This window comes from Suncus etruscus, chromosome 8 (genome assembly GCF_024139225.1).
Source record: "Suncus etruscus isolate mSunEtr1 chromosome 8, mSunEtr1.pri.cur, whole genome shotgun sequence".
NCBI classification, from domain to species: domain Eukaryota; kingdom Metazoa; phylum Chordata; class Mammalia; order Eulipotyphla; family Soricidae; genus Suncus; species Suncus etruscus.
In genome coordinates, this window is record NC_064855.1 from 70,015,329 (window position 1) to 70,032,257 (window position 16,929).

General features: G+C 40.9%; 1 protein-coding gene across 1 annotated transcript in view; it reads left to right on the forward strand.

The window, feature by feature from the left end:
- Positions 1-16,621: 16,621 nt before the first annotated feature.
- VWA8 (von Willebrand factor A domain containing 8) overlaps positions 16,622-16,929 on the forward strand; it is a 381,934-nt gene continuing 381,626 nt past the window's right edge. The window contains exon 1 of the mRNA XM_049778742.1: positions 16,622-16,807. Coding sequence (XP_049634699.1) covers positions 16,666-16,807 — 142 coding nt within the window. The 5' untranslated portion in view covers positions 16,622-16,665. The remainder of the gene's footprint in view (positions 16,808-16,929) is intronic.

Sequence of the window (16,929 nt, forward strand, 5' to 3'; positions counted from 1 at the left end):
TTACAGCTTGTTAAAGATTGAGCATCCATTCCACCGTCATTGGAGATAAAAAGGATAAGAAAAAAGGGAGAAAAAAAATTGGTGACAACTACCAAAAAAAGGAAGAAGAGAGAGAGAAAAAAAAAAAAAGAAAAGAAAAATGGAAGAAAAAAGAAAAAAATGGACCCGGCAAATAAAAATAAAAAAAAAGAGTGAAAAAGAAAGAGAAAAGTGGAAGGAATAAAAAAGAAGGAAAAATAGTCAAAAACTAACAAATCAAAACAAAACAAGAAAAAGTATGGGTGCTGGAGTGGTAAGGTTTGATCTTCTTCCCACTTTTTTTTTTTTTTTTTTTTTTTTGCATAGGCACAGTAAGCATTGGGGAAAAAAGGGAATTCCCATGGCCTAAGAGATCAGGGTTTCTCCATCCTTGAAGCATACCATCATGGGATCAACCCCTGGCTCCATATATACTCATTACCCCATCCCAAAGGCTTTTTTGTGATGCCAGGAAAGTTTCCTCTCAGTTGTGTGTGAGAAAATCAAGTCATTATAGCTAGCTATCTTGGTATTTGCGCAGGTTATAGGTCAGGGTCTAGGATAGAGTCTCTAGGTTCTAGAGGTTCCTATTCATCGTTGTTCAGTCTTCTGTAACACTTGCTCCCTGTTTTCGTTCATTCCCTAAGCCGAAGCCTAGGAATTATGGATTCAAAGGTTCTGCTCAGTCTCTATTGTCCAAGTTGGACATCTGCAATAAGACATCTTGTTGTTGTTGTTGCTGTTGTTGTTGTTGTTTATGTGTCCTGGGCTACAGCCTAGGGTAGGGTTTTTCTTATTGGTCCCAAGGTAGGTTCTGTTCAGTCACGGTTGTCAAAGTCAGTTTTCTGTTGTTGGTGCTCTTATTTTTCACAGTTCAAAGGATGATATCTCTTCTGATTTCCATTTAGTGTTAGGTGATGTGATAGGAAAACCTGGTCTTAGGTCAAGTTTTCCTTTCCTCGTTGTCATATCAAAACTGGCACAAGTTGGTGCCAGAGTACTGTTATAAATCTCCCAATGGAGCTTAGTTCCTGGTGGTGTTGCCTGGAGCTGTATCATTTCTACGTGGGGATCTGGGGTTTTGGATTGGACTAACACTGTCCAATCTCCTAGGGACTGGTTGTATCCACATGACACATGTTCAGGATGGGAGGCACTCTTCTGCTATAAAAAGTGAGTTCTTCTCTTTCCTTCCTGGGAGCCGAGCCAGGAGGTCCTGCCAGCATGGCGTTTGGCAGCCCTCCGCCATGTCAAAGGCCCCTGTAACCAGGCCTAGGAAGGGGTGCGGGACATGGGTCACCCCAGCACCTCTCTACCTCCTCCTGTATTCCAGGGCTTTGCCTGGCCACATGGTTGGGCAAGGCATCGAGGTGTGAATAGCAGCACAATAGGTTCTGGCATTGGGATTTACCAGGGTATTTTTCTTATTAAACCTGTTCATTGTGAAATCGCACGGGGGGTTATATATGGATATTATTGTTTTTCATCTGCTTGTCATTATCTGAACGCTGTGCAGGTGCTCGTTTTATACCTTTACTCCCTCACTTCCAGCTCTTGTTACCCCACATTTAACCATCTTTCTGTACTAAGGATTTTTGTTTTGATCAAGGTGGTTTACATATCTTTCACAGTAATTTTTTTGGTGGAGTCTGAAGCTTCAGCAGGCAACCCGTCATGGCAAGATTCCATGCTGTAGGCTTTTTGGTCAAGATAAAGTGAAGGTGCAGCCTCGGATGCCCCCCACAGCCTCTTATCTCCTTCCTCCCCATCCCCAGGGTTATTCATGGACAACTTCTCAGGGTCCCAGCAAGTGGGTTTCGGTGAGGTGCAATTTAACAGAGACACCAGGCTTCCTTGTTCCTGCAAGGGGCTGGGTAGGGACTGCTGAACTTTCAACTTCCAGCAATTAGGAAGCAAATGCCTCTCAGGAAGTCAGAAGCTTCAGCAGGCAACAAGGGGAGGACATGGCTCCATGCTCTCTTCGCTTGTCCAAATCACAGACCAAAGTGGTGTCTCGGAAACACCCTCCTCCCTCTTGACTATTTTTAAAACATAACAGGGTCACATGTATCTCCTTTGTATATCTCAGATGTATCCCCTTAACATCTATAACTCTTTTCGAATATCCTCATATAGTGACAATTTTGCCTACTGGATTTGTTATTTGATTGTTTGATTGTCCCCCTTTGAGATCTGTTTTATAAGCAATACTGGTAGAAGAGTATCTCTGTATAAATTTCATGTATGTACCAAGTTACGGGGAATGTTGAACTTTATTCATTGCCCCCAGATGCACCAACAATATCTTGTGGCATTGCTTCTCTTTTGCATAGGCACATTAAAATGGAAAAATAATACATATGCAAACAAGTTCTTATTTAATAAAGATGGGAACACAAATTTGGTAATGTAATTAGGCCTTTTACCCTGAATATTGGCATAATAATTTGGCTCAAGACTCAGAAGAATGGGTATCGCCCACACACACCTGAACAATGGATACCATCTATGGAAACAACCACAATTGTCTATAACATTACCAGGATCCAAGCCTCTACCAGGAAAGACCTACCACTGCTTTGACATTGACTTACTCCAAAGAGTGCTCCCAACACCCAGACGAATCAGCAACAGTCTGCATGCAGGGCAAATTGCTCCACATTGAATGGTATGCTAAAACTAGAGGATGCTCCACATCAGCCTGACATTGATGAAAGAAATGCACAGAATCCGGAGTCTTTAAATATAAGAATATGATACCAACAATAGCTAAAGTGTGAAAAGTTTCACCGGGACCTTGAGAATGACTGGAGTTGGACAGACTGGTATGCCTGGAACCCAGAGTCGGTCTTATGCCAATAAACTTCTGTGGTGAGGCCTTTTTGTAATCAGGTCAAGGATTTTTTTCCATTTTCCCCATTTTTCTGGACCTATGCAAACAACGGCGATTGCCACTATCACACCTTCATTATATTTTTTTACTCTTATCCTTTAAGAAAAAAAAAATACAACTTACTGAACTTAAAAACAAACAACTGTAGTAGAATGCCTGTCTCGAATACAGGCAGGGGATGGGAAGGGGGAGGGGGTAATGTTACACTGGTGAAGGGGGTTGTTCTGGTTATGACTGTAACCCAACTATGATCATGTTACTTAAATAAAAAAATATATTTAAAAAAGTGAGTTCTTATCCCTAAAAGATAAGATCTTGTTTCTGTGTCTATGGTTTCCCCTTTTTTTACTGTACCCATACAAAAACGTATGGTGTCATACTGTGTTGCTGGTGCTATATTGGGTAAGGATGACAGGCTGCACACACAGTCTCTATCGTCTGGTTTTGTTCTGAGCTTTTATCCCAGTCAAGGTTTTTTGTACCAAGCAGCACCAAAAATGGTAAGGATAGAGAAAAAATGTATATATTAAAATAGAACAAATAAATAAAACTGAGTTAAAAAGAAAAGGTATTTGAATAAAACAAGTGGTGGAGGAGGCTACTTGTATATTTAGGAATACACATCTTAAGATGTATTGTTATACAGGTATTGAGCTTCCATAGGCAATATAAGACTCCCAATTAAGTCTTTTGATATATTCTTGTGGGTAGTAAAAGCCAAGGTACTTTTTGATTCACAGGCCTTGGAATTGAGTTTGAGAGATGCTTTGCTGCATTACGAGACCATATAGTGTCTTTGAGCTGGGAGTTTTGCTGAGTCCGATTCCTGTATCGTGCAACAGTCCATGATTTGGTGGGGGTGAGAGGGGCCATCAAGCATGAGTCAGCAGGCGTGCTGGTTGTAGTTCTTTGCCGAGGCATGAGAACGGGGACCCAAAGGATGTCTTTCACTGAGGAGCTGGAAGGTGGTCTGTTGGGGCAGGAGGTCAATCTTGGTGCCTACCGAGTTAGGAACTGAGGGTAAAGAGGGTTAAATTAGGGGAAGATAACGGATCAGGATTGGGAGATGAGGGGATAGAAGAGACACAGAGGTAGGGGAGAGGTAATACATGACAGGGGCTATATATATGAATTGTTTGTGATTTTGGCTTGGAGTCAGTATGAAAAGTCATGTCCATAAAGACTGACTTTAAAGATCTATTTGAGTGTTATCATCCAAATCTTTGGTATTTCCTTTCCTTTCCTAGGAACCATCTAGAATAAAGAACATTTTTAGATAATGCTTAAAAAGTATATTTGTCATATTTGTCATACTCATATGAGAATGAGTATTAGTAAGAAAAGACACTGCTGCAGGGGGTCCAGTATAAATATGGGAGGAGTTTCCCTCCTCCCCCCACCCAGAGCCCAGTTGCCAACCTGGCCCTGAAGACCAGTTTGGCATGGGGGATCTCGGTCTCCTGGACTAAGTGGTCAGCCCAGGAGGCCATTGGCCAGCTGTCTGCCCAGATTCCCAGCCATACCTGTAGGAGAGGAGCAGGAATTCTGGCATGTGGGATTGTCTGGGTCCAGCTGCAGCCTCCCCACATGTTTTCATATGTCTTGGAATCCAGAAGGTAAATTTCTGTCATAATGAATATCAATTGATTATTTCTGCAAACTAATTATAAAGCATTGTATCTAGAATATTTTGAATATATGTTGACAATTTACCAGAATTCTTATAAGTAGTTTTCTTATACTATAAAATTACATTTATTAGTTTTTCTTTGTGTGTAGGAACCAAGTCTTGAAGGTGTCATGTTTACATTGATTAGGAAACAAAACTACTTAATTAGGGAAATATGTCAACATTATTTTTAAAATGCTGTCTCCAGGGGCCAGAGTGCTAGCTCAGCGGTAGGGCATTTGCCTTGCACACGGCCAACCCAGGACAGATTTTGGTTCTATCCCCATCGTCCCATATGGTCCCCTGAACCAGGAATGATTTCTAAGTGCATAGCCAGGAGTAACCCCTGAGCATCACTGGGTGTGGCACAGAACCAAAAAAAAAAGTTGTCTCCAAAACAATCATTCTATTTGAAAAGTAATTAATTTTTACTCTTTAGCTGACTCCATTTCAGATCTGATTAGATCTTTCTTTTTTTTTTTTTTTTTTGTGGTTTTTGGGTCACACCCGGCAGTGCTCAGGGGTTACTCCTGGCTCCATGCTCAGAAATTGCTCCTGGCAGGCACGGGGGACCATATGGGATGCCGGGATTCAAACCGATGACCTTCTGCATGAAAGGCAAATGCCTTACCTCCATGCTATCTCTCCGGCCCCATCTTTCTAATTTCCCTTTCTACTGTGGCTTTCTCTAAGAGCATTTAGAAAAAGGTCAGTGCTGCTATTTCATGCTCCCTTGGCTCACAATGTTAAAGCCATCTTCAATTGGCAATATCTTTACAGTGATACTTAGAGTCATTTGTCCTCTTCTGAGGGTTAATTTAAAACCAGATATTATGTTCCATAAATCCACATAAATTTTAATCTATAACAATATGCTGAAAGCAAGTATATGAATGAGATCACAAAAGTCATACTCATCATTTTATATTTCTCAGTCTTTCCCAGAACATCTTTTATTCTTAGATTACACCTTTTTATCCAAAACAAAGATCATCCCTGGTTTCTTTGTATCTGTTTGTTTACAACTTTGTTTTACCCAAAAACAGAGATTGTCTTACATGTAGACCTGGGTGGGACTGGCTCAGGATAGCCTGAGCTATATATCCTTACTCCCCAAGCTGGGGGTGGTCTCTTTACTCAATAGAAACAACAGTTTGGCAAGCAGCTCACTCTCAATATAAGGTAGAAGATTGTCAGACTACATGTTTTTCATCCTCAGCCTGGTTTGGGTTATCTCATGTGCAACCCAGCCTTAGACCCATTCACTCGATGTTAGACATAAGGGTCATGGGGGTGATTTTACATTATAACCCTGATATGGCACAGGGAATTAGAGTAACAATGTCAATCTTTGTTTGAATGGGGCCAATCCTGGTGGTACTCAGGGGCTACTATTGACACATTGCTCTGGGGGAAGGGTGGTACTCTCAGTGGTTCTTGGAGGATTATGTGATGCTGTGGATCAAACCCATTCTCTAGTACAGAAAGATGTGCTACAGTTTTTTGAACCATTTGCTCCACTCTTCACCCACAATATCTTCTTTATACCAATATTAGTAAAATATTTATTTGTGTTAAATCCAGCTAACTGGCTGGCCCCGAAATGGGGTCGGGGGGGGTGTGTGTGTGGCTGTTCCTTTAAACCCGGGGATGGGTCCAGGGGTCCCAGGAAGAAAAACGCCTGCTGCCTAATGAGGAGCCACCATCTTTGGGGATGCAATCACACGCAGGTGTATTTCCTTTCCAGAATTCTGGGGAGTCACCGGAAGCCAGGAATTTGGGCTTCAGTGAGACACCCCCCACCCCGGAATCCAAATTTACAAACATTTAAGGAAATGATAATGAGGATACAGGTCAAAGCGTTTCATAGGTTTATACAGATTGAATTATCCAATGATTTTTTTACAGAAAAGGCGCAATTTTCTGTTTGTTCAGCCCCTTCATGACATCATTTACCTCCATCTCCTAGACTGATGGTATGAGAGATACGGGTTGAACTCTTTAGGCGGTCTCCCTATCCACAGGGTGGAGAACCCATTCTCTTGACAACATAGTGACCGGAGCGATTAGGGGAAGGGTGCCTTGTTCATTATATCATACTTCAAGTAAGCAAGGGTCAGAAGTGAGAATAGCATTAAACTAGATTTCACCCTATTCTATACCTATTAATTCTGTCTATGTGTTATTCCTTTTTTAGTGACTATTTGCAATTATTCTTCCCTAATCTTCAAGGGCTATCTGTCCACTGTGGGGAATCTCTTCTGCGGGGATCAAGGTGTCTGATAGAGAATAAGATGTCCTTGCATTCCTTGGAATGTTCTTTGTGATTCCAGAAATCAGCTGTCTCCTTGGACCTAGTCTTTCTTACCTTGACATTGCAGCCTATGACTAAAGCTGCAATCCCATTTATTACTAAGAAATCACTATTCCTATTAAAACTAAGAACATACTATGTCAAAATATCAAAAGTTACACACTGAAATCTAAAATTAAAAGGTTACACCGCAGGGGCCAGAGAGATAGCATGGAGGTAAGGCGTTAACATTGCATGCAGAAGGTCGGTGGTTTGAATCCTGGCATCCCACATGGTCCCTGAGCCTGCCAGGAGCGATTTTGGAGCATAGAGCCAAGAGTAACCCCTGAGCGCTGCCTGTTGTGACCCCCCCAAAACGTTACACCCTAAAATCAAAAAAGTCACCTCCTTTCCAGACTCAACATTTGGACACACCTGGTATTTGGGGTTTATTCCTAGCAGTGTGCTATGGGATCACTCCTGGCTTGGGAGAGCATATGGGAATGTCAAGGATCAAAATCAAGATGGCTGCATTCAAGGCAAACTTCTTATTCATTGTACTATTTATTTCTCTGGCCCCAAACATTAGTATAAAGTCAAATTTTAAATGCTAGCAGAGCAAAATTTCCAGCCAACTTTTAATTTTAAAATATATAAATAGGTTTCTATAATTTTCATCTTATACCCCAGCCGTCTGTCTTCTCAAATTTAGGGGAGAGCTTGAGAAATAGGGCCTTGCACACGGCCAACTTGGGTTTGTTCCCCAGGCACTACATATAATCCCCTACTCCCTTTTCTCCTCACTTTGCCTGTTGTGTCCCTGAGAAGACCTGGGAGTAAGCCCTGAGCTCAGGTTTTAGTGTATTTGAATTAAAAATAAATCCATTTAGGCCTGTTGAAGTTTTAGACTAGATAATTATTTGTTGTTCTGTTTGTTATAGAATACTAAGCAGCTTTCTTGGCCTTACCCAGTAGTTCCAGTCCCAAACTTTCTCCAGTTCTGAAAATTAAAATGTATCTCCAAACACTGTGAGCAGTTCCAGGGGAGGAAAAGCAATTGTTCCGTGTTGAGAATCACTGATTTGCATAGAGATGGCTCCCAGGGTTCTCACTGCCATACATATGCTAATGTACTCATATTTGCATCTCAACCCACACAGTTTCCTGAGTTTTAGACTCAAACTAAATAGCTTAGTAGACATTTCCAGATTGGCTGGAACGGATGAGTCCAATTCAGTTCAAGGTGATATTTTCATCCAACCACCAGATTCTTTTCAGGATTCCACTGAAGTTGTTAGTGTGCTTCAACATACCTAGAGGATACATGTCAAACTTTTGGTATAGAGGTGTTTGTTTAAAGAAAATGAGGAAAACTGAAAGAGAAGAAAATATTTTTATTTTGTATAGGGAGGGCCTCTTTTATCCTGGGAATAATGGTTACTTAGTGAAAAAAGGTAGGTCTTTTGGGACACCAGGGAAATTTATGAATGCAGAACAGTCTACTCAATTGCCTTGGTCAGATAATAAGTTGCCCTAAATTCATGGGTTTAAATGTGTCAAGAATTCATTCTCGGCCCGGATAGATAGCACAGCAGCGTTTGCCTTGCAAGCAGCTGATCCAGGACCAAAGGTGGTTGGTTCGAATCCCGGTGTCCCATATGGTCCCCCGTGCCTGCCAGGAGCTATTTCTGAGCAGACAGCCAGGAGTGACCCCTGAGCACTGCCGGGTGTGGCCCCCCCCCCAAAAAAAAAACAAAACAAAAAAACAAACAAAAAAAAAGAACTCATTCTCTCAGTAAGAAAATAGAACTGATCTTCTTCCACTTCCCCATTTTTCATCTTCCTTATAACAATATATATTTATAGTAGAATGTCTTGAAATATTAGAGAGAGAATTTTTTTGCATTGCAGGTCAATGAGCTCCATTCGAAGCACAGGAGGGGCATCTTGCACATCAAAGGAAAAGGGGTCCACAAAAAGTTGGAAAGTGGCTCTCTGCAAATCTGTGATCAAATTCTTTCTCTAGCTTAAAAATAGCATCAACATATTTATCACCACTGAATGGTATGCCTGCATCCACAAGTTCCTTGCATGCTGGGAAATGACAAAGGTTTGTCTGAGAGAGCTGGGATTTTCATAACACAAGTTTTGTGGAGAATGCTCTCACGTTGTCATAGGCAGCACTGATAAGCTGCCCTGGGCCTTGTAACATCTTGTTTAGTACATTCAACTTATGTGTGATGTCAACAAGAAAAGCTAAGTCCATGAGCCATTTGTGATCACTCAACTCTGAAACAGCATTTCCATCCTTCTCCATGAAGGCTTTCACTTCTTTTCTCAACTCAAAAACTTTTCAGGACATTTCCCCTGCTGAGCCAACGTAGCTCGGTGAAATAGAGCACATCTCCATATTCTGACTCCATTTCCTCTAAAAAAAGCACTGAACGCCCTGTGCTTTAAGCCCCTGGATCTGATTTGGTTGATGCATTTCACAACAACAGATATCACATAGTCACACGACAGGCATTTACTGCAAAGGGCCTGCTGATGGATAATGCAGTGAAGAGCAATGGCCTTCTCTACACCCTCTCTTAAAGTTTTTTTTTTTGAACAAGTGCCACCAGTCCATTTTTCCTCCCTGTCATTGATGGCGCTCCATTGGTTATTATTTCAACAATCCACTTCCATGGCAAACCTGCATTCTCAATGGCATCACACAGATGCCGAAATATCTCATTAGCAGTGTTCTGGCCATGCATTGGAATTATTGTGAGCAGCTCCTTTGTCAATTCAAAATTGCAATCAATACCACGGACATAAATTGTGAGCTGCATGCGCAGTGTCTGTTATATCTGTGCCCTCGTCAAGAGCAACTGAGTATGCATCAAAACATTTGGCTTTCTCACACAGTTGATGATAAATGTTACTTGACATGTCAGAAATGCACTCTGCCACAGTGTTGGCAGAAAGGCTGATTTTGCTAAACTGACCTTTCTTTTCTGGACAGATAATACATGCAGCCTGTAACTTGAATTTTTTTTTTTTTAACAAACTCTCCTTCTGTGAATGGTTTCCCTGCCTTAGCAGTCATCTCATTAACCATGTAACTAGCTTTGACTGATGCAACATTCTCTTCAGTTACTTTCTTGAAGAAATCTTGTTGCCTCATTAGACATGCTTTAAGACTGGCAACCTGTTTGGCTCTCTCATTTTCTTGATATTTTGCACATTCCTCAGCATGTTTAGTTGAATAATGGCGTTTCAAGTTGTATTCCTTGTGCACTGCAACTTTCTCTGAGCAAATAAGACATGTGGGGATGCCCCTATGCTCAACAAAGAAATACTGCGTCTCCCACTTTTTCTGAAATTGTCTGTGCTCGTCATCAATCTTTCTCTTCACTGTAGGCTTTGATAAAGTCATGATGAAGGTATGACAAAATCTAATTCTGTAATAAACTTTTCTCCCTTCTCTCCCTTAGTTCTCCGATAATGAAAGGGACAGCGGGCAGGAACAGCGGAAATGACGTCTGCACTAGGCATAAAGTATTCACGATTATTCGCAATAAGAAATCACATTAGGGCCCAGAGAGATAGCACAGCGGCGTTTGCCTTACAAGCAGCCAATCCAGGACCAAAGGTGGTTGGTTCGAATCCCGGTGTCCCATATGGTCCCCAGTGCCTGCCAGGAGCTATTTCTGAGCAGACAGCCAGGAGTAACCCCTGAGCACAGCCGGGTGTAACCCAAAAACCAAAAAAAAAAAAAAAAAAAAAAAGAAATCACATTAGTAAGAAAAAAAATCGCAAAAAGTCGCATTAAACATTTGTATACCCCGAACGGAACTGCTCGGTGTGCTCGGTGTATGCGAATGTTTAATGCGAGTTTTTTCTTACTAATGTGATTTTTATCGCGATTATTTGGTAAGCAAATAATCACGAATACTGAGATATTTGAAGGCCGGCCACTGGCCACAAAATGTTGTATGGAGGGCCACAAATGGCTCACGGGCCGTGAGTTTGAGACCCCTGTTCTACTCAAATGTAACCTGAATTTTACGACCTTATTATTATAACTTATAAATTATAAATCCTCTCAAAGTATATACAATTTATATTCTATAACTATTTATAACGTATATACTACACAAATATACATTTTTGGGGACTATGATGGCAGAGTTGGGCCACACATGGCAGCTCTTTAGAATAACTCCTGACTTTGCTCTGGTATCACTTCTAATTGGTGCTGGGCAGGGAAGGGAACAGGTTTCAACTGGGTCTGCTGCTTTTAAGGCAACTATCTTTTTTTTTTTTAAGTTTTTATTTAAACACCATAGTTACAAGGTTGTGCATAATAAAGTTTTTTTCACAGATAAAGAAGTTGTTCATGATAGAATTACAATCATACAATGTACAACAACCTTCAGTAGTGTGCGTTTCTACCACCAATGTCCCTAGTTTCCCTCTCACCCTCCCAGATGTCTATACTAGCTCTCTGGCCATATAGTTCAGCATTAAATACAGACAGGATGTTACGAGTGTCTTATAATTTTAGCTAGTCATTTCTATTAAATAATTATCTTTAACATTACAACATTACAAGTATGGGTCAAATCTCTGATGCCACCTATATTTTTCTAAGCTATATTACTTTTTTGTTTGTTTGTTTGTTTTTGGTTTTTGGCCTCACACCTGGTGTTACTCCTGGCTCTTTGCTAGAAATCGCTCCTGGCCAGGCACAGAAACCCATATGGGATGCCCGGCATTCGAACCACAGTCTGTCGTGAATCGACTGCGTACAAGGCAAACTTTTCTACTGCTGTGCTATCTCTCTGGCCCCTCTATATTGTGTGTTGTGCATTCTTATTCTGTCTGTTGATCTTTTTTATTCTTTCTCTAAAAAAAAAAAGGTCATCCATTTAATTGTTCCCCAATTACATTTTTTAATATTGGTTATAATAAATCCGCAGATACCAGGTCCTCTGAAACTGTATCTATTTTTTATGTCCCCATAGTATTTTTGGGAACAGATTATATTTCCTTCTTTTTAATTTATATTTTACTATAGAACAATCTATCTTGAAGATGTTTACACTTCAATAGGCAGTCTGCAGACTTCGCACATTTTACAGATCGAAGGTTCCAGCAGAACTTTGGCTCTTGTGGTACCTGTTTGATGGCCTCATATAAAAGATGAGAAATTTTAATGTTCTTTAATGTAACTTTCCCATATAATGAGTAGATGGAATTCAAGGAAAACTGAAGTTCCAAGGCATTTCAAGGCCCATGTCCTCATCTAAAAAACATTTCAGTTTATAAAGGTTCTACCATCTGTATTTTCCTATACTCCCTGGTCACTTTATTACTGAACTCTATTTTAGTTGCTGGCAGATTAAGGGAGAGTACATATACATGGTTTTTATACAGAAATACAGAAGATGAAAAGTTGGGATAGATAACTTTGAATAAAAAACGTGTCTTCAAGATCAGGGATGTGGATATTCTCTTAAAACTCTGGGTTTGAGCTTTGACACTCAAACAAAAATTAGTGTAATGGGGGCAATTGTTACATAACTTTATGACTAAAGTGGGTAACATGTAATTGATCTACAGATTTTGCTAAAATGGTACATTCTTGGATCATTCTTGTCTCACTAAGTAAAATGAGGTGGGAAAATGAAGCTTTGAGATTCTACACTTAAATAAGTTCTCCAGATGACTAGGCTATACACTCTAGCATGGGCCTCTGATTTCTCAATAGAATGAAAAGGGAAGTAGGATGAAGTACAACCTTCTTCCAATTAAATATGGATGTTATTCATTGCATTTTTCATCCAGCTTACTGCAGTAAGTCTAAAGAAGTCTAAAAAAATTCTCCCAAACTCCAGAAAAAACAATAGTTTATATCAACTTCAGGTGGTGTGACTTTAAAGAATTATGTAACGAGGTAATTTGGTTAGAATTTAAAAGGGATTACATAGACACAGTGAGAGACAAATTTGTTTATTTTTATTTTATTTGTTTTTTTGCTGGCTGTACTTAGTGATTACTCCTGGCTCTGCATTTCAGGGATTACTCCTTACATGCTCAGGGGCCTAGATAGAGTGCTGGGAATTTAACCTAGGTTTGTCAAGTGTAAGGTAAGCACCATACCTGCAATATTATTATTTCTCTGGCTCCAAGAGGGACATCTTTTTAAAACCCAACATGGCTAGTTAAATTTTTTTATTTGTTACTTTATTTGATTTTTGAACTATACCCAATGAGTTCAAAGTTACTCTTGGCTCTGCACTCAGGAATAATCCTGGCAGAGCAAAGCAAGCAACCTACCCACGATAGTAGCTTTCTATCCCCTTTTTAAAAAGCTCATCTTTGTTGTTGTTGTTGTTGTTTGTTTGTTTTTGGGTCACACCTGGCGGTGCTCAGGGGTTACTCCTGGCTGTCTGCTCAGAAATAGCTCCTGGCAGGCACGGGGGACCATATGGGACACCGGGATTCGAACCAACCACCTTTGGTCCTGGATCGGCTGCTTGCAAGGCAAACACCGCTGTGCTATCTCTCCGGGCCCAAGCTCATCTTTTTTTTAAAAAAACATTTTGACAGTCTTTTAAATCTCATTTCTACCAATAGGTGCATCATTTCAAGCAGACTAACTGTCCTGCCTTATAGTTAGAACTTGATGCTTCCTGTTTGCTTTTCTCAGTTCGTAGCTCATATCACTGCCTAAAACATAATCAAAATATCTATCAGTGTTTCAATTACTTATCAGAGAAAATCAAGTTTTATCATCCACCAATTTAGAATTCTACACACCATAATATTCTCCCTGTCTGGTAATACTTTTCCTACAATGATTAGACTCCTCTCCCATAAGGGGTTGACCATTAGTTATCAATAAGCAACTAACTTTAGTTGATTTAACTGCTCCTATTATATAACCAAGGTTTCCAAGATTCTTAGATGCTTTTGCTCTATATCCCTAATTCTCTGATTTGTTTCTCCAAATCTCAACTAGAATTCAAAATAAAGCTCATTAGTACTTTTTTCTGGCTTATATTTCTTCTTCAATTTACAGATTTTTGTCACTCTAACAAAACTTCACCTTTCCCTATTTTCTTTTTTTTTTTCTTTTTTTTTTTTTTTTTTGTGGTTTTTGGGTCACACCCGGCAGTGCTCAGGGGTTATTTCTGGCTCCACGCTCAGAAATTGCTCCTGGCAGGCACAGAGGACCATATGGGGTGCCGGGATTCGAACTGATGACCTCCTGCATGAAAGGCAAACGCCTTACCTCCATGCTATCTCTCCGGCCCCACCTTTCCCTATTTTCTAGAGATTCATGTGTAAACTTCCCTGAATGAACATCATGACCCTGCTTTTTCCTTCCTGCCTTACAAACTACTTTATGCACTTGACCTCCATAGTAGTCACTGAGTCTTATTCTTACTCTCTATCTTTAGCTCTCTGTATCTTTAAACATGCACTTCCCTTTGCCTCAGAGGGCTTGCTCTTTTTATTTTTTATCAGTCTGACAAATTCATTCATATCCTCTAAGATCAATTCAAACAGTATCTTCTCCCTAAAGCCTTGCTAACCTCTCCCAGATAGTGTTCCACTTAGTTACTTTAAGTCAAAACATCTGAGCCTGTGTCTTATTAATACCACAGTTGCTCAGAAATGTTGAATAACTGAGTACATACATCTGTACTGAACTCAAGAATGCTTAGTACTTAGTGATTGTGCTACATGAATGACCTTTGATGGTTACTCCATTGTTTCAAGTGTGTACTAGATTTCAGGTACTGATGAATATTGAGATGCCCTCATTAAGATACTCAAATCTCCCAGCCTCATTTTCTCCTTTGTTAAATGTGGGAAAATAGTAGTACCTTGGATAGGTGAAATAAGATAGTGCTTTTGAGTCTTTACTTAGAGTGGGGAGAAAGAACACTTTATAAATTGTTACATTTCACAATACCGTGAGAATTACATGTGAGCAGATTCACTGGACTAGGTTGCAATATCTCATGCAAACCTTTTCCTTTATTTTTATTTCCCCAGTTATGATGCCTGTTTCATTTTCACCATAAGTCCCAGTCTTCATACTCAAGTTAGTCGTATCCAGCTTAAGTGTTTTCTTTCACATCTCACGCCATGATCTTTCATAAGGTGATACTTCTGTTCAGTTCATATGAGAATGATGGGTCCTGAATTAGCAAATCGATTAATGGAAATGTCTGTCTTGTTTGAATCAATTTCTCTCTCTCTCTCTCTCTCTCTCTCTCTCTCTCTCTCTCTCTCTCTCTCTCTCTCTCTCTCTCTCTCTCTCTCTCTCTCTGTCTGTCTTTGGGGCACACCCAGGGTGCTCAGTGGTTACTCTTGGCTCTGCACTAAGCAAATCTGAAGGACTTGGGGAATCATATGGGATGCAGAGGATAGAACCTAGGTGGGTAGCTTTTAAGGCTGTACTGTCATTCCAGCGGGTTCCCTAACATCTTTAACATAACATAACTCTAGGTTTCATTTGCTTTATGATAGTACTAAGATAACTTTTAAGCCATTCCCCATTACTTAAAAACATAAATCATATGTATAGAACCCTAGTATGTCAAACTAAAAACAAAAAACGATGATAAAAAAAAAAAACAAATAAAAAACCTCTGACTTTCCAGGTTTATTAAGGAAGCAGTTATGGGCCCAACTGATTCAGGTGGATGAAAAGTTCCAATGCTCTGGAGAACAGATACTCAGGTTTCTGAAAAGGATGAAGCAGCGATCGGGGAAACGCACCCACGGCAGTGACTTGAGCTGTCAGCCCGAAATGAAGACTTAGCACCAACACCGGAAGAAACCCCACCAATATAAATCATTTTATGAATTAATATATTAATCAATAAAGTAATAACATGTTATTATACTATACATACAAATATTAAATATGTATTTCTATTATTATATACCACATATTATATATTATGTATTATTCTTATCATTATTATATATTATGTATTATTGTATATTACATATTATATATGGTATATCATATAATACTTATTATTATTATATATTATTACATATTATGTATTATTGTATATTATGTATTGTATATTACATATTATATATGGTATATCATATATTATATATTATTATCATTATTGTATATTATGTATTATTGTATATTACATATTATATATGGTATATCATATAATAGTATATAATAAATATATTATATAATATATAAATATCAAATAAATATCTTTATATTTATATAAGCATATGAATATAAAAATAAACATTATAAATAATAGTGTAATATAATTAATTAATTAATTGACAAATTGCTCCCCAAAGTCGTGCGAGCGTTTCCAGAACTGCGGAGTTCCCCGGACTCCAGGGCAGAGCGGGGATTGGGGGGTGGGGCGTTGAAGGCAGGTGAGCCCAAGGTGAACCCCGAAGTAAGTGAGTGGTGGAGGGGGCAGAGGCCAGAGGGGCTACCGGGGCAGGCAGGCAGGCAGGTGCGCGCCCGGGCCCAGGGCCGCCCGGTCAGTCGGCTCGCGCCTCCCCTGCGGCCCGCCCCCGGAGGCTGGTGCCGGCCGGCCCGGGCGGGCCGCGAACTCGGGCCACTTCCACCTCCACCCGGGGCCCGTCCCGAGCCGAGAGTGCGCCGGGGGAAGGAGTTTCCGGCGGACCCAGAGCGGCGCCGCTTCCTGTCCCCCGCGCGGCTCCGACTCACGCCCGCTGCCCGCCCGGACGCCGCTCGCCCGCCCCGGACCCGATCCCCCTGCCCGGGCCCATGCAATGCAGTCCCGGCTTCTGCTCCTCGGGGCGTCCGGCGGCCCCGGCGGCCCCGCAGCACGGCGCGTGCGGCTGCTGCTGCGGCAAGTGGTGCGGGGCCGGCCGGAGGTCAGACTTCTGCACGCCGGGGCGGGCGGCGACACAGGTAACCCCGGATGACCCCCCGCGGCCCCCGCAAAGCCCCGCTCGTCTGTCTCCCCCGCCGCGCGCTTTGCTGCAGGTGGGCTGCAGGAGCGCTGCCACCGCCTCTGGAATCTTGAAACCCAA